The sequence below is a fragment of the Meles meles genome, chromosome 18 (genome assembly GCF_922984935.1).
Source record: "Meles meles chromosome 18, mMelMel3.1 paternal haplotype, whole genome shotgun sequence".
Taxonomy (NCBI): domain Eukaryota; kingdom Metazoa; phylum Chordata; class Mammalia; order Carnivora; family Mustelidae; genus Meles; species Meles meles.
The window spans coordinates 26253332-26274518 of record NC_060083.1 but is presented as its reverse complement, the minus strand read 5'-3'; the positions used below and the strand labels follow the sequence as shown (position 1 = coordinate 26274518).

Sequence of the window (21187 nt, the reverse complement as noted above, 5' to 3'; positions counted from 1 at the left end):
GGGCTGTATGAGCCACCCCTTCCTCTGGCCCCCAAGAAAGACAGCTGGCTTTGGGAGGGGGATGGAAGGTGGGATGCGGGAGGCTCCCCGCAACTCCCCCACCGCCCCCACCCCTACCCTCATGCCCCTAAGCCTTACCACACTAGAGCTGGCGTGGCTGAGCTTATCAAAGCGGAATTTCAGGTTTGACCTCGGGGAGTTTCTGCTTTTGGGATCTAGGAAAAAGAGAAGTTTCCATGAAAGGTGGGCGGGTCTGCAGAGGTCACTAGGGCTGTTTGGGGGGGGTGCAAGTGGGGGGCCTCCTCTGTCCCCTAGGCACTCCAGCTGACCTGTGGCATTTTATCAGAGCCAACTCTCAAATCTTTAGAAATTTTTAGAAACGTGAGCAGTTTGGTAAACCCAGGTATTTTTTTAAATTAAATTACAGAAACTTACAATTCAATAAATGATATTCATCAAAGAGAGTAAATACCCAGGGGCGCCTGGGTGGCTCAGTTGGTTAAAACCTCTGCCTTCGGCTCAGGTCGTGATCCCAGGGTCCTGGGATCGAGCCCCACATCAGGCTCTCCGCTCCGCAAGCAGCCTGTTTCCTCCTCTCTCTCTGCCTGCCTCTCTGCCTACTTGTGATCTCTGTCAGATAAATAAATAAAAAAATCTTTAAAAAAAAAAAAAAGAGTAAATACCTAAAAGTCCTCACTCCCTAATTATTGCACTGATTTTTACTGTTATCAGCTGTCACTGGGTCACTTCTGTCCGTGCCATCTGTCTGGCAGCGCACTGCGGGCCAGCGCTCAGCCACGGTCGAGCCCTCCCAGCATGGAAAAGCAGTGGACGCTCCAAAATCAGGGCTTGACCTACCGTTTCATTGTCTAGGCTTCAAATAATGAAGAAAATGTTTTTAAAAATACTGATGAGATTTGAAAATGTGTCGTGTCTGCACCCATTACATTAGGACCAGCACAAACATGGGAGTCAGTTCTCGTCTGGCCCTCAAGAATCAGGATGTGATTCAGCAAAGAAGTGGTTGGCTTACATTCCGGACAAAAGAGCGATCGTCAGTCGTGTCAGAACTACACCTTGCTGGGGACGCCTGGGTGGCTCAGTCGGTTAAGCAGCTGCCTTTGGTTCAGGTCAGGATTCCAGGGTCCTGGGATTGAGCCCCACATCAGGTTTCCTGCTCAGCGGGAAACCTGCTTCTCCCTCTCCCTCTGCCTGCTGCCTCCCCTGCTTGTCCTTGCTCTCTCTCCCTTGCTCTCCCAAATAAAGAAATAAAATCTTAAAAAAAAAAAAAAATTACACCTTGTTGGTCCTCTGCAACTTTCAGTCATCCACACATAAAGAGGTTAGACAAAGAGCAACTGGAGTGCTTGGTGAGAATCATTTGGCAATATGAGGTTTAGAATAAAGAAGTCTAATGCATCGTTATCTGTATCAGTACGCAAGTGTGTGTGCACATGCGCGTGTGTGCCATGGGAAAGCTGGGCGTGGAACATGACCAGCACAGCCCAGGCAGGGGGACTGCTTGACTTTCTGGCTTTCCTCTGCCTGGGGGAGTTTACAGGTCAGTACACTGCAGCCAGAGGCCACTGGCTTCCTTCTGGTGCTTCAGATGAGGGGCTCCAGCCAGCACTGTGAGTACCTCTCAGTCGGACCTGCCAATCCCCTCTCAGGACCCCGGGCACCCAGATGTGACATGACCAAGGATCGGGGATCAGAGACCACAGATGCTGGACATCAGGCCTTCCCAGGGGATCCCCCCCTCCGCTTGGCCCCATCTCTCCCCAGATGCAGCCAAGCAGCTTACAACAGGTTCCCAGAAGTCTGCAAACTGACCCCAGTCCTGCAGGTCCCCAGCACGGCCTCCATGAGGCTGGCAGCAGGAGGCCAGGGGTTCAGTACTGCACGGGGGAAGGGGACGACAGCAGCCCGCGTATGGTGCAGGAAACCCAGGAGGGGGTCACCAGGCCCCTTCAAGGTCCCCTTGTGCCCCGGGTGACCTTCAGCAAGTGGCAGACCCTCTCGAAACCTCCCATTACTCAGAACCTTATTCGATTTGGTATTTATTTAATATCAAGTAGGAGCCAGGCTTGGTTACAGATTTTTTCATTCATTCCTTCAATATTTAATTATGCCTTATTAAAAATCACGGCATTTATATTAGAACAAGGAGTCTGGGTGTTTGGGGGTTTTACAGAAGGGGAGACTGAGGCTCAGAGAGGTGAGCCTGTCCTTGCCCCAGCCAGGACTGGAAGTCAACCCTGCAGCCGCCCAGCACAGGGGCCATGTGACAGGAAGCCCAGGAATGGGCTCTTTCTGTGCTTCTATCATCAGACTCCACAGTTTCTCAGCCTCAGCTGATGGACGTTTTGGGCCAGAAAATCCTTTCTTATGGGGGGCTGCTCCATCCTTTGTCGGATGTTTAGCGGCATTCCTGACCTCTACCCATCAGGTGCAGGGCACTCTCCTCCTACGATCATGAAAAGCAGAAACATCTCCAGATGCTGTCAAATGCGCCCTGGGGAACAGGATGCCCCAGGTTGAGCCCTATTAACTACACTATTGCTTTATTCCTGCCATTTAACCTAACCAACATTTAGGTTAACAGTTCTAAGTCTCTGATGACTGTGAGTTCAACTAATCTTCACACAACCAACCACAACGAAGTAGGAACTATTCTGCTCCCTCCATCCTTTGCTTGGGGAAACTGAGCCACAGAAAGGCTCAGTAACCTGCCTGGTGTCACCAGTAAGTCGCATATCAAGGATCTGGATCCAAACCCCACAGTCCTGCACCTGCCCCCACACGACGCTGCCCTCCTCGAGGGCCGGATAAGGCTCTGATTTCTGGATGATGGTGCCCTACCATACCTATCATGCACGTCCCCTCGAGTGCCAACCCCTCCCCCCTCCCCAGAGCTGTTGCCTCGTACTCTGTCTGACCACAGGGATCCCAGAAGCCCCAAGGGCCCAGATTCTTTGGTCTCCCTGAACCCCCACTACTGAGCGGAAGATTTTACCTCCTTGACATCTCTTGCATCTATATCCTTCTCCGTTGCTCCAGACAGCCCCAACCCACAGCCCAGCCACCCTCACTGCCCACTGTGACCCCTCACTGATCTCCCTCCCTGCATCCACTGCCCACCCACCCCGTCTACTCAGCCAGCTGCAGCCACCTAGTCCAGATGGTGCTTCTCTACATAAGACCCTCCAGTGGCTTCTCTCACCAGCAGGACAATACCCAACTCCTTGCCAGGGTCTCCACGGCAGCCCCGGCCCAGCATCCTATCTGCCATCTCCTCTCATACCTGTCTCCTCTGCGAAATGCACCCCAAGGAACCACTCACGTTTCCCTCCAGCTGCAACACTCACGCCACTTTGTACCCTTGCACTTGTCATGGCCATCACTGCGGCCCCGGCACCCAGCATCAGGGATGGGGTGCAGCCAAAGAGCCTCCACTTTCAAATCCCAACTCCGCTACCCAATCACTGAGCTTCCGGAGCCTCGGTTTCCCCATGAGAAAGGAGATGATTTTAAGAACACTCCGCGAACAGACGGAATGAGCTAGCAGAGCTCAAGGGCCTAACACTCGGGGGCTGGAGTGGAAACCGGCTGGTGTGGTGTGGCTGGAGCTCACACCCACGGTCACAACACAGGCCCCGCTCCTCCCGCCCCAAGGCACACAGCCCCAGACCCCACTGACCTGTAGGACTCCGACTCATGATGATGGGGGTGGCTGCGGCCCCCAGGCTGGGGTTCTCGCTGCTCGGGGACGGGCTGTAGACAAACACCTCCTGCTTGAAGGGCGAGGTGGTGGACGGCTGGCTGCTCTGGGGAGAGAGGCTGGGTGAGTGAGGCCAGCTCCAGCCTCAGCGGCCCCACGGGGCGGCCTGTGCCATGGCAGGCCTGACACCGACACTGCCCCCCATATTCCGCGTAGACCTGCTCTGTCTTTCTGCGCCCCCAGGAGTGCCCCCATATTCCGCGTAGACCTGCTCTTTCTGCGGCCCCAGAAGTGCCCCCCATATTCCGCGTAGACCTGCTCTTTCTGCCGCCCCAGAAGTGCCCCCCATATTCCGCGTAGACCTGCTCTGTCTTTCCGCGGCCCCCAGGAGTGCCCCCATATTCCGCGTAGACCTGCTCTGTCTTTCTGCGGCCCCAGAAGTGCTCCCCATATTCTGCGTAGACCTGCTCTTTCTGCCACCCCAGAAGTGCCCCCCATATTCCGCGTAGACCTGCTCTGTCTCTCTGCGCCCCCAGAAGTGCCCCCCATATTCCGCGTAGACCTGCTCTGTCTTTCTGCGCCCCCAGGAGTGCCCCCCATATTCCGCGTAGACCTGCTCTGTCTTTCTGCTGCCCCAGGAGTGCCCCCCATATTCCGCATAGACCTGCTCTGTCTTTCTGCGGCCCCCAGGAGTGCCCCCCATATTCCGCGTAGACCTGCTCTGTCTTTCTGCTGCCCCAGGAGTGCCCCCCATATTCCGCGTAGACCTGCTCTTTCTGCCGCCCCAGAAGTGCCCCCCATATTCCACGTAGACCTGCTCTGTCTTTCTGCTGCCCCAGAAGTGCCCCTGATCCTCTCCTCTCTGGCCAGGAACCCCACAGCAGGGACCCCACCCAGTGTGGCCCCTGGCCCTCTGCTGCTATTCCTGTGTCACTCCCAGGGAGAAGAGACAGCTGACTGGCCCATCTCTTTCTTGTTTCCATACTTCCCCTTCCCAGCCTCCCCCACCCCCATCCCCAGAGCCTAGATGGGGCTCTACCCACAGCACCTAGTTGAATGCACACAGCAGAGTCTGGCTGGGCCCAGGGTGCCTCTCCCTGCTCCCCAGGGTTGGAGGAGCCACACCTACCCCACTGTCACACTCCTCCATGGCCTCCCCCTCCCCCGCGGTGCTGCTGAAGCTGCTGGTGCTGGAGGATGAACGGGAGATGTTGGCTCGGCCATTCTCCTTCAACTTTATGAAGGGCCTGTAGGAACGGGAGCAGGACAGGCCTGGTCACTCACCGAGCCCATCCCCCAGACAGGGCAGACCTGGCAGTGACTCCCCCTCCCCAGCGCCCCACCCGCCACTCCTCTCCCCACCCCTCTCCTGCAGGCTTTTGTATTTCACAAAATTCTCAAGGCAAAAAGGCTGGCTCAAGCGTTAGAGCGCATTCCAGGGCTCCAGGCGGCTCCAGCCGGCCCTGCCCCCACCCTGGGCCCTGCCCACACCCTTGCTCTCTTACTTCTCCTTGTTGGGGCAGATTTCCGGAGAGCTAGGGTTGGATGAAGCCTCAGACTTCATCTCCTGAGAAGAGTGTGCACCATCTGGGGTCTTGGGGTTGCTGGATGCACTGTCACTGAGGAAAGAGGAATAAAGAGGGGTGAGGTCGCAGGGCCAGCCCCTAAGCCCCCATCCCACCCCCAGGCCCGAGACAGGCCCAAGCAGCTCTCAGTGCCACAGGGCCTGTGGGGTCACAGCATCCCCTGCCAGAGCACAGCCACCAGGACTTTCATTCCCCCAAGGCCCACTCCAGCCGCAGTGGACAGCAGGAGTCCCTGCAGGCTCCTACGCGAGTCAAGAGCGAGTCAAGAGTGATCGAGCAAGTCCTGGCTGGATGCCGCCAAGTCCATATCCACTCCCCACCGACGCTGGCCATCCCACCTGGCAGGGCTGGAAGTCAAGCCTATGATGTGGAGGCCGAGAAAATTAAGGCCGTCCCACATCAAGTTTAGCTGATACAGGAAACAGAGGCAGAAGAAAATCATTAAAATTCCTGACCTACTGACAAGCCCTCGAAACAGACAGAGTGGCTCTCCCCTGGGGACTCAACTGCCCTCACCTTGAGGTTTTGCTAAGGACAATCCTAGCCTGACCGACCCCCTACCCCAACAGGTCCGACCAGGATCCTGTAAGTCTACTTTAACAATTCCTTTATCTCTAAACCTCCAAGATAGTGTCGAGAATCATTCCCAAGTATATGGCCCACTGATATACATCTAAAGGGTCTCACGAGAAGATTTTTATTACTGGTAATAAATAACCTTTCTCCCAACAATAGCTAGCCCCTCAAGGTCCTAGAGACCTTGCTTCCAAAAATCCTTGGAGACTTACATCATCCATAATCCCCTTTGTCCTCACCCACTGCCGAATCCATCCCTACTCTGCCTTTAAAATCTCTAACTATAATCTGGTTCGGGGTCCAAGTCCCTACTCCGCTGCGTCGGGTATACTTGGACCCAAGCTTAAGCAGGTCACCTCGGGGTCCAAGTCCCTACTCCCCTGTGCCGGGTATACTTGGGCCAAAGCTTAAGCTTGTCAAATAAACCCTCGAGTGATTGCATTGGTGCTTGGCTCCTTGGTGGTCTCTCGGACACGAAAACTCGGGCATAACAATGACATGCACTTCCACAGCAGGGGAATAACCCAATGCACATGTGCTCCGTGGCGGGGCAGGCAGGGTCGCTATGCATGACGCCCTTTATACAGACCACAAGACGACCTCCCTGGATCTGTGTGACAAGGTGGCTGGGAAGGGCATCTTGGCCAACGGTCTACTCTTGGCCAAGGGCTCAAGGGATTCCTTCTCCTGGAGTTCAACAAAGACCAGGTACTGCCGCCCACCATCTGTCCTGTGCCCCCTGCTGGGGACAAGGTGGCCTTGTCCTCAACGCAATTTTTATAGCTTTACTGAGATACGATCCACATAGAATTCACCCAATTAACAGTGTCTAATTCAATGGTTTTCGGTCTACTCACAGAGTTGTACAATCATCACCACCATCTCGTTTTGGAACATTTTAGACTCCCTTAAAGAAACTCCAGACCCACACATAACCATTCTCTGTCTACCCCTCCCCGAGCTCCTGGAAACTACAGATAAGCTTTCCATCTCTCTGGATTTGCTGGTTCTGGACAGTTCATACGGATGGGATCACATGACCTGCTCTGGTCTTTTCTGACTGGCTTCTTTCACTCAGCACAGTCTTTTCAAGGTTCATCCAAGTTGTAGGCATATAGCAGTACTTTAATGCTTTTTATTGCAAAAAAAAAAAAAAATCCCATTTTCCAGAAACACCACATTTTATTTATCCCTTCACTGAACCATGGACATCTGGATCCTTTCTACTTCGGGCTATTATGAGTAATGCTGCTAGAAACATCTGTGTGCTAGTTTTCATGCCGACATACGTATTCTTTCTCTCGGGCATAGACCAGGAATGGAACTGCTGGGTCATATGGTAACTCCACGTTTAACTCTCCAAAGAGTTGCCAGGCTGTTTTCCAAAGCAGGTGCATTAGTTTCCGCTCCTACCAGCAAAGCCCAAGGATTCAAATTTCTCCACATCCTTGCTGACACTGGTCATTACGTGTCTTTTTGATGACAACCATCTCAGAGGCATGAGCACGTCATGCACTTTTAATGAGGCTGCTAATGACCTCCTAATTGTCCCCCCAAGCAGGGGGTTGGGCCCTGGTGTAGGGCTTCTCTGCACGTCTGACACGGTGGACCCTCCCTCCTGGAATTCTTCCTCTCCAGGCTTTTTTCTCATCTTCCTTCCCTTTCTCCCCTTGTCCTGAGATACCGGTGTTCCCCTAGCATTCTACACACTCCCTTGGGGCGTTGTATTCGTTGATCTGTCTTTAAACACCACCTGTGCCCCAGTGACTCCCTTCTGCAGTCAAGGCCTCACTTCTAAGCTCAAGGCCTGCCGTCTGACCACTCAGAATTCTGCACTTCTCTTCTGGGTAGGCCATAAGGACTCTCACAAGTACAGGTCCCAAACAGAGTTTTTCATCCCCCTCCGTGACCCTGCCCTTCACCCTGCATGCCTGAGCTCAGGGGCTGATGCCACCACCATCCAGGGCAGCAACCTGGAAGTCAATCAGGTGTGGGGCTTCTGTCGTTCTTGCCTGAGCGTAGACCCCAGCATGTAGCAAGCACTCGAACGCAGCTTGCTGAATTAAACAACAAATGGGCTCACCGTCAAAGGACGAGAAAGACAATTAGCAAGAACAGGTTAAGGATGGTGCAATATGAAAGCTGCTTTTAACAAAAGGGAAAACATTCTAGAAGCCCTAAGGTAAGTTCAGGAAACCGTCTGGCAGAATCGCGGAAGGCTTCGATAAGAGCGAGCATCTGAGTGAGCACTGGGAAAGGAGGTAAAGAAAAGAAAAGAATCCAAAGCAATGTTTCTAGTTTGGGTCCAGACACGACAGACAGTTCTGGAAAGTCCCAAACCTGTCTCAGGGGGTGGAGCAGAGGGAGTGACCTAACGCGGGGACCAAGGCTAGAAGGCTGCCATCTACCAGAGTTGCACAAAACCCTCCCCAAGGCTGGGCATCTGGTAGCAGTGGCAGGACCCACAAACACACGCTGGACAGTTACCATCGTGTCCGGCCTTCGCCTTGGCCTTCAGAGCCTGTGTGCAGCCGGGGGAAGAGCCCTGACCGCCGCTTGATGGGGCTCCGTGACTGGTTCTTTGCTGCTGCTGCTGCTGCTGCCGCCGCCGCTGGAGGCTGTCAATGAAACCACAGAAATGAGTGCCCACAGCCCACCTCGGACCCCGACTCCTTCCTCTCACCACCTTTTCTGGTCTACAAACAGCTCCTGCAACCCCCGAGTCTACAGGAGATCCCAGAAAATAGGGAGGCCGCTTGGGAGGCTAGGATCTACGCAACAGGGGCTGAGACCCCAAGACTCCTGCCACGGCAGCCTGTTCCCCTGTGTTCTTAAGCCAAAGCTCATGGCCCCACGTAATAATCACCAAAGATCAGAATTCTTGGAGGAACAGGGGTCAAGGCCACCATAAAGAGAGCTCAGCACACCGAGGTCAGGGTGTTTCAGGGGGTCAAAGAACCACACGGCTGAGGGGGCCCTGGGAGAGACCAGGTCCAACCTCTCGCTTTACTGCTGAGGAAGCTGAGGAGCCAAAAGACGAGGGGATTGGGCAAAGGTCACAGAGCAAATTGATGGCAGGAAAGGGACGAGAACTCAGGGCTCTGACTCTCCATCCATTCCTCACAAATAAGTGGGTCCAAACCAGGCATCTCTATAACAAGATGGAACGAGAGCAGCAAAGCCAGGTCCACAGGCTGAAGGAACCTGCCGAGAACCCGCCAAGAACATGGCTCTATGTCAGCACATGCGGGGGGATGAGCACAGGACTGAGGAAGGGGAGACTGCGGTCATTCTTCAGAGCCCACCAGGCCTCTAATGCAGGCCCCAATCTCCTCATCCACAGAACAGGGATAACTGTCCCGCCCTGCTCCTTTCATAGACCTTCTCGGTGGAACAAGATAACAGCTATGAAAATATCTGGTAAGTTCAATGAATTATGTAAGATCACTTAGAACACTAATCCTGAGTATCAAGGGGTGTATTCTATTTGAAAAGAAAAGAAAACCCTTGTCTATATAAATCCAAAGTCACTTTGTTTTTAATAAATGGACCAACTATGTGGTTCCTTCACCTGGCCAGTTGCTTATGCAAGGAGATCAGGCCCAAACCCACAGCCACACCAGGCTCCGGCCTTGGGAACTGCACACACTGTGATTAATGGCAAACACTTTGGGTCAGGGAGACATGGATTCAAATCCCAGCCCTTCAGCTTAGCTAAGGGGCCCAGGGCAGGTTACTAAGCCTCTCTGGGCCTCCTTTCCTCAAGTCTGAAATGGAGAATACATCAGTTCCTACCTCAAATAGCTGTTACGAGGATCAGATGAGAGAATGTCTGTGAATTACTTCGCTCAGTCCCTAGTGCACAGCAAGGCGGAGTGGCTACTGTGATCATTAATAACAAAGTGAGGACACCCCTCCTGAGTCCCAAGACACTGGGCAGAGAAATGTGCCCTAGGACCACTCTAAGGGGTGGGCCCCAAAAAGGAAGCCCAGGTCTCAAGGGAACTCCAAGAACAGGACAATGGGTGGGCTTCTAGTCTGGGCCAGCCCCAGCAGTGCCTGGGATGGAGACTTCGAATCACAGGCAGGGCCTAGGGTCACCCCCAAAGAGCCTCGATCTCCCCAGTCCCTGCTCTGAACTCTCGGCCCAAGCCTGGGTGAAAAGACCCTCCTTCGCAGGCCCGGGGCAGGGGTGGGGGGCCAGAAGAGGCACTCTCCCTGGGAACCATGTGCTGCCCCAGGGCCCGAGGCACTCACCGAGAAGGTAGTCTTGGTGACCTCCATGCTGTTATGCGAGATCCCCCCGCTGAGGCTGCCAGGGATGCCCCCACTGTGCTGCTTTTTCTGGCTGCTCACCATGGTCTCCATGGAGTGGCTGCGCACACGGATGGCCCTCTGCAGGGAGAAGCAACAGGGACCCGATCGCTGGCGCTCAGCCCACCAGGTGCCCCTGTCCTCCCAGGGGGTCTGTAGACACAGCCCTCAGTTTGGGCACGCTTGGGCACACTCAGGCCACACAGGGCCCTGTGCCCACTTAGGGCCACCAAGGAGCAAAGGGCACGTCGGCAAACAGTGACACATCCAGGAGGGAACACCAGGATGGTCAGGACTTGCTGGTCCGTGTGCATGGATAAGAACAGCTACAGTCAAGAGTGCTTTGAGCCTACAGCAGGAACAGGCCTGGGAGGTGATGACCACAGCCCCAGACCACTCTGCAGGTCTCTGCTGTTCTGGAACCAAACCCAAGAGCGGTGACCACAGTGAGGACAGCTAGTTAACATAGAGCGAACCCTCCCACAGGCCCTGGGCTTTAGAGAACTGCCCTAATTTTAGGAACACGTCTGGGTTCCCTGACTGGATGTTCCTTAAGACAGAGGTCAGGCCTGACCTTCTCTGACTCCTCTCCTGCGACTCCCCTGGTCCCAGCACAAAGAGAGACACATGGGCAGCACGCGGAAAAGAGTAGCAGCCACGTTTACTGGGGACTTACGATCGCCAGGCTCTCTGCGAAGAGCCTGAGATGTAATCTCACCACTAGCCCGTGGTGTGGATCTCCTCCATCCCATCTCACAGCTAAGGCTCAGAGAAGCCAAGGGACCTGACCAGGGGCCCCCAGCTAGTAGGAGGTAGAACAGAGGGCAGAGACATGCCAAGATACACAAACGGAGGGATGAGTTGCTCACATAAAATGGCCATCCCCACCATATTCCTCAGTGGCAGAGCTGATGTCTCGTCCAATTTCACCTCTTCCTCAGTGGAACAAGGGGTTAAATCAATCAGTCTAAGGTGGTTGCCAAATCTCTCCCCTTGCCAGTGGGGCCTGAGGGGATGGTGGCTAGGAGCTCGAGGACGGCCAAAAGAGAGGTGACATTCTGCACCAGAACTGCAGTAGCCACCCTGGGGGGTGGGGATCAAGCCCACGGGACAAAGGCAACAAGCCAAGATGGCAGAGTGGGGAAGGGAAAGAATCCGGATGCCGAGGACCCTACCGAGCCATGAGTCACCCCGAGCCTCCTCATTAAGTGGGAGCCGGCTGAGGTCCTCAGGAATACAGCTTCAGAAAACTGGCTCAGAAGGATAACGTTATGGATGCAGGGAGCCAATTCAGGAAGAAGGGCCATCTGCAAACATGGCCACCCTGGAGACTTGCTACTTTTGCAAATGAGGCACAGAGCCCCCCAGCCTCCTACCCCTGATGTCATCCAGCCCCTCCTGGGTGGGTCAAAGACACCGCTTGCGGGACATCATGGCTCTCCCTTTCTAAACCACAGAAGAGAATTGCCTAGCAACAGTCTCCAGCCCATACATTCTATTCATTCCATCACCCAGAGTCAACACTAAGTCGCACACCCTTTGAAAAACTGAGAGCAAAACCAGTTGTGGCACCACACTAAGGTGCGCCGGGATAAACAGCAAGGTTCCAAAAAAACCCAAAACAAAACAGCAAGGTTCCTGAAGTGAGTCAGTTCTCCGTAAACATCAGCACCGTGACATTCTGCTGGGGCCCTTGTGGGTGCCACCACCATCAACGATATCGTGTGTGTTCTGACACATTCCTCACGGTCTCTTTCCAAGAAAGACCGGATGTTGTGTGCTAGGATCTGGTCTACAGAGCTTCACAGACGTGGACTTACTGAATCCCCGCACCTCTTAGAGGCAGACAGGACAGGCACTCACAGAAAAGGTCCCGAAAGGTCAATGAATGATCACCCAAGGTCACACTGCATGATTGAAACTAGGACCTAAACCCAGGCCCCTGGGCTCCAGATGAAAGGGTCCCTGGTATCCCAAAAGGGGGTCGAGAATGAACACCAAATTAAACTGGTTGATGGAGGATTAGAAATCAAGGACTCCTAGCCTCTCCTCCAAAAAAAGTCTCTAGGGCTGATGTTAGGAAGAATGTTTTCTCCTCAAATGACCTTGGTGCTGCTGTCCAAGTCAGCAAGGAGTCTGAGGAGACAATGGGCTAACAGAGAATCCCGGGGATGGGCACGGTGGCCATCTGCTGCTTGAAGCTAACAGGAAGAAGGTTGCATCCTGGTCTTCCCAACACCACGTATGAACCTCTCTGGCACACAGCCTCGTTGTCTATACAACGTGGTGACGGTCCTGCATGAGGACGCCGGGAGATCATGCGTGCCAGATGCCTGGTATACAAGCCGCCCGCTGGGGCCCAGCTCTCCACCCCCCACTCTGAGGGACACAATGGCTAACTCAAAACCTTGACATGAAGTCTGAGTTAGACAAAATCAGCCAGTGATATGGTCTGAAGTATTTTACATTTCAATGCGATGTTGAGCTGGAAACACTAGCCTTCTCAAACTGGGCAGAAAAGTCAGGGAAAGGGCCAAAAAGAGGAAGGACAGACTCCCCTCCACTTGCATCTTCCCAAGGCCGGGCTGCTCATTGTGTTCAAAACTGCCTTTTCCCATGGTAGAGAGCCTGACCTTTGGAAAGGTCTTCTGTGCACTGAGCTGAAGTCTTAGGCCAGTGTGTTTCGTATCTCACCCAACTGTCCCTCAACTGTCTGAGGACACCACTGTCCCCAGAGTCTGCTCTCCTCCCAGCTGACCACCTCTGGTTCCGGTGTCCCTCCTCAGTCCGGATGGTTTTCCAACCCTCAGCTCAGCCCACGGCCCACCTCTGAACAGGCTCTCCTTTGGAGGGGGAGGGGCAAGAAAACAGACATGGTGTCACTTTCTCTTTATCACTGCATGTCAGCAGGGAGGTGAGCTACTAGTTAGCATTATGCAGGGAACAAGTCTCTTCTGGGCCCAGCACAGGCCTTGCTTCTTATGGGTTTGTGCTTCCTTATGCTTCCAGATGGGTTTTGGGAGTTGTTTCAATTCCACAGTTTAATGGACACGGAGCATAGACATGAGCACTAAGCGGAGGAGGGGTGACAGGATGCCTGTCTGTATCAGGCAAGCAATAGAGAGAGGGCTGCTTAGGGAGAAAGATGCCAGCTGCTTGCCTCCTGAGATCACACCTAATTGGGAGGCACCCTGAGGGACCTTGAGGACTGGGACGGGGTCTTCTGTTCGCCCTAGCAGGGCAAATAAAGAATGGAGGTTGACAGGAGAGGGCAATATTCCCTCACATCTGCACAGACCAGAGCTCTAACCCGTGAGCCACCCAGGCTGCCCCAGCTGGCAGGTACTTTGCAGCCTGGCGCTCCTCTCCGGCCATTTGGGGTTGGAGCATGCTGGTGCCTTAACCGCCACTACCCACCCCCCAGAGTTCTGGGAGAAATGCACCTGCAGTGGTCCCTGTTTGCCATGGTCCCCATTCTGCCCCTGGGCCTTTTCCTCCCTGGTCCTCCATTCCCCCTTCTGCACGACGACATTAATGGGGACTGAGCTCCCCGTTTCTCAAAATGTGTCTCACACGTGCTCTGCACACAGATCATGTAGGAGCGCTACTTTTTCTTTTCATTACAGACCAATAAAAATTGCATCAACAGCTAGCAGTGGTAGAGAATGGCATTTGAGAACAACGGTCTAGAGATCAATACTTTTCAAAGGTGAATAACGTAAAGCTCTTTTATAAAGGAAAATAATTCTGCAAGACCAAGAATCCATCCACAGACACCCCCTTCCCCCCAACAGTGGTCCCATGACTGCATTTGCAAGATACCTACTTATGCCACACAAATTCTTTTAATTGTGAGTTTCACTGCAGAAGTTTGGTCTCTATAATTGGAAATATGTGTATTTTTAGATTATCATCTAAGTGAAAATGCAAAATTTTTAAGTGTTGGTAGAACTGGCAGATTCCTGAGACTATCTCAAAGCACTCAGTTTGAGAAGCAGGTCTGGACATCCATAAACCAACTGTTCCATATCTCATGGAAGAAAAGCTTAAATGACAGCCAGCAGAATCGAAGTGAGAAGGGAGGACTAGCCTGCATGGTGGGAGGTGCCAGGCAGCGATCGGTCTGCTTCCTGGAAGAGGGAAGAATCGTCCCAAGAGGCCAGGAACGGATGGCTAAGACTGCTTTTAGCCCTGGGGACTCCCGGTTGTTTCCACAGGAGATGAGACCTTTGACCAAAAGGAGACAGAAAACACAACTTTTCCTTCTGGAATCATTTTGTGCACTAGTTCCAAGAGGGATCCTATGGAGGTGGGGGTAAGGAACTCCATGAGGAATGAAGAAATAGCAAAATGAGTGGTTTCCGGAGCTGGTTCAGACCGTAGACCTGGCCACAGGCACAGCCCAGGAATCAGAAAACCTCAGGGCTCCCAGGTTCCATGCTGCCGTGCTGGCTGGCCCTAGCTTTGGCCTCCACAGCCTGGGAGAAGAGATGGTCATGATGGAAGGGACAGGGCAAAAGAGTCCATGTTCCCAACTCGGGCAAGCTCATCTTAATGATCACAGCCCTGAAGGCTGACTCTGTGTGACTGCTGGTGACAGCCCCTCCCTCACGCCATAAGAGCTACCTCAGGGACAGGCGTGGAAGCAGAAGGCACAAGCAGAGCTATCGTCAGCCTGTAAGGGGATTAAGGGCTGGGAAAGAAAAGGGCCTGGACTATTGGATCAAAGACAAGTAACGATAAAATCTTGAAGCCTCTCCCCTCTTAGAGACCCCTTCAGTTGGAGCCACTGGAGTCAAGGGCAGATCAACGTCTTCTCCTCCAGAGGCAGGGGACCAGACAAAAGGCCTCAGGCCACCCTCCTTCAAGAACCCCAGCTCGCGTGTAGCTGCTGGGCCATTTTCTCCATGGGCACCACGGGCAGTGTCCAGAACCCACAGGCTTTTCTAGTTTATAAAAACCTTTGAAACTTGAAAAAAAAAAATCACAGTGAACTTCCAAATACAGAAAGAAACTTGCAAAACTGAAAGCAACACATGCTACTTTAAAACCTGCAAACTATGCCACATGATGGCAGCTGAAGCCATATATAAATCCCGGCTACTGTGGGACGTGGGAGCATTGTGATATTCTGGAGGGGTGGAGCCTACACGGGTGTTCCCATTTACTGGGCCTCACTCCCCACCCCACCACCACTGGGCTAGCTGACCTGGCGCCCTCTTTCTTCCCCAGCCCCTCCCTTCCCTCACACCCCTTTCCTCTTGATCTCCACTTTCTCCTATTTCGCCCTGGCTGCTGCTGTCCATGAGGCCTGACACAGGAATGTCCCACCAGCCTGGACAGGCAGCTAGGCTCCCACCCTCCTACCCCCGCCCCCAGAGGAATGTCAACAGCTGCCCCAAGGGGGGGGCCAATAGAGCCGTGCCCTGCTCTCTGCAAGACCAGCTGGGCTGCCAGGGACAGACCCCAGGCTTGCCCAGGCATGGGTGGAATCTTAATGGACCTGGGAACCAGGGGCAGGACAGTGGAGAAGATAGCTCTGCAATCCAGCAGACTCGGATTCAAATTACTTTGTCTCTTTGAGCCTGCGTTTCCTCATGTGTAAAATGACACGTATGACTCCTAAAACAGGAATGAATTAGTATCCCCATCAGAACGGCCTTCCTCACAGGGCACAGGAGGCACTGTGAGGCCTCACATGGGACGGTGCGTGTCCAGCATGCACCAGAGCCAATACCAGCCGCTGACGCTCTCACTGAGCATCCACTGTGTCCCAGGCAATGCACAATCTCCCAGTCAGCAGGTCTTATTTCGGGGATCTCCTGTGGCCACTCCAGAGGTCCGATCTATCACTCCCGTGTTGTAGAGGAGAGAGCCACTGCTCAGAGACGCAGATCACACCGAGCTGGGATTCTAACACAGGCACACAGTGTCCCTTTATCAGGCACTCTGCAGTGGGCAGTCCAGCAGAATGCTAACCTAAGAACCAGAAAACCGGAGCTTGTTCCTCTACCTCTAAGTAACTGCAAGGTGTTGAGCAGTCCTGCCACCTCCCTCGGCCGGTGCCCACAGCGTGCATGTGAGAATGACGAGATCTGCCGCGCTGAGGGCACAGCAGAACAGCCAGAGTTGGTGCTGGCTATCAGGGCTGTGCGGACTACAGAGCACTCAGTGAGTGTGGGACGATACACCCCCTGTACCTCACGCTGGCTCAGGGGCTGGCCGAGCTCTACCTGAATACCTCCAGGAACTGGAAGCTTACTGCTTCTCTTAGCAGCTTGTTACGTTATGATTGGAAGTTCTTCCTTTTGCGAAGTCCGAAGGGAGTTACTTGCCTGTAACTCCGTCGCACTGGCCCTGGCCAGGTCCTCCAATACCCTGCCAGCTGGAAAAACTCATGGCAGTACCACACACTGGCTGCTAAAGACCCCGAAGACTGTGTCCTTGCTCGCGTCCTCCTGCCCTGGGCTCCTCATCCTGACACAGAAGACGACGCTGAAGGCAGTAATGTGCCGGTTTGTACTGGCTACTCTCCCACTGCTAACTCTCCCCCTGTCCCTGGTTCTCAGACTCCCTGGGCCCAGAGGTCATGATCCACATCAAGGAAGGATGGAGAGGACGCTGGAGACACCGCTGGCTGTTCTGACCGCTCGCGCTTCCTGAGGCCCCGCCCTCTGCCAACACTGCAATGCCGGCATGCGGGCTCTAGGGACAGGACCCCATGGACCTTGGGTCCCTTCCCTTGTGCATTCCCCCACCCCCGCCATGCAACATGCCAGCCACTCTCGTGCCCGTACCTTGAAAGATTCCAGGAATCCCCCATGGCCCCCATTCTCAAACTTGTCCTCTTCTGGGCCCAGTCCCAGCATAGCCTGCGTGTGGCTGTGAAGCTCATCGTGGAGGTTGTCCAGCAGGGCGGCCCTCGTCCGGTCCTAAAAGGAAGGAGGGCAGGGATTACGGGGTGGCCATGTAGGAGGAGAGAGGTGCACCCTCTCCTGGGGGCTCCCGACACCTAGCCACCAGCATCTGGGGGACAGTGTGGACTGAGGGCTCCATGCTCACAAACACTGCAGTTACCAGGAAAGCTCTGTGGCTGGCCTCTGATCTCTCCCCTACCCCCTTTCCATGGGCCACCCCACCGCTCTACCCTGCTGACCCCCAGCTCAGATCTCTGCCTCAAGCTCCACAACCTGTTGTACCCAGCTGCCTTCACTGCTCCTCTTCATCCAGGTGCTGGGCCAGGGCCATGCGTTTGACCTCCAGGGGGCACCATTCACACATGCCAGCAGCAGCCCCTGTGGGCACCTCCAGATCAGCAGATCCTCACAGACCTCTCTCCCAAAGGCCCCCAGGTCAGTGAAGAGCCCCAGCCAAAGACCCAAGAGCCACCCCACAATTCCACTTCGCCCTACCCTAGACACAGGATTCTGACCCCAAACCATTTCCTCCTGCAGCCTGTGTGAGCAAGCTGCCCTCATCTGTCCTGGGTTCCTTTTATTTTCCCCTTTCTTTTTTTTATGATTTTATTTATTTATTTGACAGAGAGACACAGCGAGAGAAGGAACACAAGCAGGAGCAGAGGGAGAAACAGGGAGTTGAGCATGGAGCCTGATGTTGGGCTCGATCCCAGGACTCTGGGATCATGACCTGAGCCCAAGGCAGACGCTGGGTGGCCCAGATGCCCCTGTCCTGGGATCCTATAACAGCTTCTAACCTGCCACCCTTCCTGCCCTCCTCCCTAGCGAGCTGCTCTTCTCATTGCTGCCAGAGTAATCTAACACACAAAGCAAACCATCACTCTAAGTACTTTATGAGCACCTCATCACTTCTCAAGTTCAAAGCCTTTCCTGACCTGACCCAAACAACATCGCCACTGAGTCCTCCTCTCAGGCCCCCTCACGCCCTCTGGGGCTCCCTCAAAAGTCCTGCTCTGATCCGCATGGCCTTTGCCTATTGCTGCTTCCCATGCCTGGAATAGCCATCCCCAAGCTTTCCTCCTGGCAAAAGGCTCGTCAGAGATCCAGATCCAGCAGCTCAAGGGCCACCTCCTCCAAGAAGTCCTCTCTGAACACATACCAGTTCTTCAGGGGCAGAAGCAGTCACAGCCCCTGTGCTGGCCTCCATCATGGCCCAGTGCCGACATGTACCATAACCAGTCTCTTAAGTAATGGCCCCTTCCCACCAGCCCAAGCGCTCTAGAAGGCAGAAACCGTGCCTCACTTACCCCGGTATCACAGGGAACAGAACGGAGCCTGGCACACAGCAGGTGCTCAATAAATGACTGGTGAATGGTTGGCTAGACCTAAGGTTTGGGTGGAGTTTCCACAAGAAGAACGAGTCCCTATATCAACAGGGGGCTGAAGGCTTAGAGGGGTGGGCAAAGACAGTGCTCCTCGCCCCGAGCACCCCCAAGAACAGACGCCCAGGAGAGGCTGGCTAACAAGCAGCCAGGAAGGCAGGAGGAAGACGTCCAGAAACAGCATTCTCACCTCCAGCTTCGCAAACTTGTCTGACTTGCAGCAAGCGTTCTCTGCATTGGTGAGCTTCGTGAGCAGAAACTCCCTGAACTCCGGGCCCTGGAACAGACAAGAAGCTCTGCAACTCCACCAGCCCCAGGTGTGGCTGAAAGGGCTTTCAACCACAGGAACAGGTATGCAGAACAGGGTTCTGGGGACACCCCTAAAGGATTCCCTTCTGACATGTGGTCATCTTCTAGCCCAGACCAGGACCACCTGCTAAGATGCCGACTGGTAGAAACCAGGTGTCCCGTTCCCGGGAAATCAATCCCCCACACACTGTTTCCATGACTGGAGGCCAGTCTTGCTGAGGCTGCTTGGACTGTGGCATACGTGTGAAAACCCTTCTTCTCCCATAAAGGCAACCCCGGAGTCAAATACCCTGACAAGGGGTGTTGTGCTAGACCAAACGGGCAGCACAAGGAGAGGCGAGAGAGACCCCCAAGGGAGGAGGTTCCCCCAAGCCTGCCAAAGGGGCCTCCAGCCCAGATTTAGCCCACACTCCAGCCACCGCCACTCAGATCCTGAAACCTGGAGTCTTGGAGAAGAGAAGAGCGGAGAGGGGAAGTTCTTACCTTCTGGAAAACAGGAGGACTAGGCAGAGGGGGGCCAAAGGCAGGCACATCTTCCCGGGCCGTGACTGAGACCTGAAACAGAGTCTTGGTGTGGGTGAGGAGGGAGGATATCCAGCCTGAGGATGATAAGCCTTCCCGAGTCCTGGCCCTAGGGACGCCCACGGCTCACAGCACATGTCCTCCCTACCCCAGAACTCAAATACAAGCTCCCATGAGCGCTCACCAGCAGGGCCAAGCAGCTGCCGCTACAAGCAGGCCCAAGCTGCAAAAGCCATCCTCGTCTGCCTTCCTGGAGGCCGGCAGTGAGTCTGGCAAGATGACTGCCCGGGACTGAGCAGTTGCCTGGGCCCCGGCTTCTACTGCAGTACAAGTGCCCAGGAGACCCTATCTGGTTACCTCATCTGACTGGATATTAATCCCACGGAGACGGCGAAGTGAGAACTGTTGACCCTGTTTCACTGATGAGGAAACAGAGGCCCAGAGACTGAGGCCATCCAGACTTCCTGACCCTGCCATGGGGTTCGTTTCCCACAACATTAACTCCTGAACCTGGCCATACAGCAGAATCACTGCAAGTGGTTGAAAAATAAATACCGACTGCATGGGCTCCACCCCAAACCTCCTGAATCACAAGCTCTGGGACAGAGCCAGGAATGTGCAACAGTTACATGCTCCTCGGAGCCTCGGCGCGCTCCTCAGAACCTCGGCGCGGTGGGTGAACTAGTGCTCCAGCGCCCTGGCCCCACATGTGGGGGTCAGACGGTCCAGGCAAGGCTTGAACTAACAGAGCGCCAGGGCCCAGGCTGGCAGCTGTGGGTGGGGGGTCATCAAGGCACTCTGCACAGGGTGCCCCAGGCTCTGGGAGTGCTGTACCCTTCTGGCAAGCCCAGGGAGGCGGGAACTCACAGAGTGAGAGCACCCAGGTACTCTGTATGGGGGGCTCCCAGGCTCAGGACAGGCCCTGCACGCCAGCAGCTCTCCCTGCATGGAGGTGCCCTGGTTTCACCTGTTCTCAGCCCACAGGGCCACAGGCCTCTCTGGAGGCTCTGCCCACTCCCCTTCCCAGACGGCCGCTGACGTGAGCCTGGCCCTGGCACGCTGCCAGCCTCCCTGGCCTGTGAAGTAGGGCAGATGCAGGGATTCTGCCAGACCGGGCGAGCAGGCAGCTCGGAGCCCGGCCAAGGGAAGGCCCTGCCAGGCTCTGGAAGGAAACAGTGGGAGAGAGCTGGTCAGTACAGCTTTCCCTCCCCAAGCTCAAGGCTGTCTGCATGCCTGGAATTAAGAAATGGTGTGTGTTCAGCTGACAGGATTTCAGGCTGGTTCCTGCTGCCAAACACAGTGCCCCAGCACCACCCACTGTGCACAGGCATCTGGAGGGGGTGGTGGGAAGGCACCTGGGAAGAGGTCAGAGGTCAGGCCTCTGCCTTCTTACCACCCCAGTGTCCCCACTCCTCTCGTGCTAGAGCGTTCTATCCTGGCTGGGTAAGGAGCTTCAGCCATCCATTGGCCAAATCTCCCAGCCAGATAAGCCCACCATGGAAAAGCAGGGGACAGGACCCTTCCTGGTGATAGACCTGCATTATCTATCCCCACAGGGTTCCCTCACCTGACCCCTTTCCAGCACAGTGCCTGGGTCTTTGCTGTTCCTTTTTTTTTTTTTTTTTTTAAGATTTTATTTATTTATTTGACAGAGTCAGTGAGAGAGGGAAGGGGGAATGGGAGAGGAAGAAGCAGGCTTCCTGCTGAGCAGGGAGCCCAATGAGGGGCTCGATCTCAGGGTACTGGGATTATGACCTGAACCAAAGGCAGACACTTAATGACTGAGCGACCCATGCACCCTGCTGTTCCCTTCTCTTGGGGACAGGTGGGTTGCTGGGTGGAACCAGAAGCTGCCAGAAC

At 54.5% G+C, this 21187-nt stretch overlaps 1 protein-coding gene across 8 annotated transcripts in view; it reads right to left on the bottom strand.

Annotated features, from left to right (window-relative positions):
- The window catches only part of RAP1GAP2 (RAP1 GTPase activating protein 2), a 241140-nt gene that overhangs the window by 5380 nt on the left and 214573 nt on the right, over nucleotides 1–21187 (bottom strand). For all 8 annotated transcript variants that reach the window (XM_045986019.1, XM_045986018.1, XM_045986020.1 and 5 more), the window contains 9 exons: nucleotides 19289–19360; nucleotides 18687–18773; nucleotides 16995–17129; nucleotides 10141–10278; nucleotides 8371–8501; nucleotides 5227–5340; nucleotides 4851–4968; nucleotides 3701–3827; nucleotides 139–215 (listed from right to left, as the gene is read on the bottom strand). In XM_045986019.1, coding sequence (XP_045841975.1) covers nucleotides 139–215; nucleotides 3701–3827; nucleotides 4851–4968; nucleotides 5227–5340; nucleotides 8371–8501; nucleotides 10141–10278; nucleotides 16995–17129; nucleotides 18687–18773; nucleotides 19289–19360 — 999 coding nt within the window. The remainder of the gene's footprint in view (nucleotides 1–138; nucleotides 216–3700; nucleotides 3828–4850; nucleotides 4969–5226; nucleotides 5341–8370; nucleotides 8502–10140; nucleotides 10279–16994; nucleotides 17130–18686; nucleotides 18774–19288; nucleotides 19361–21187) is intronic.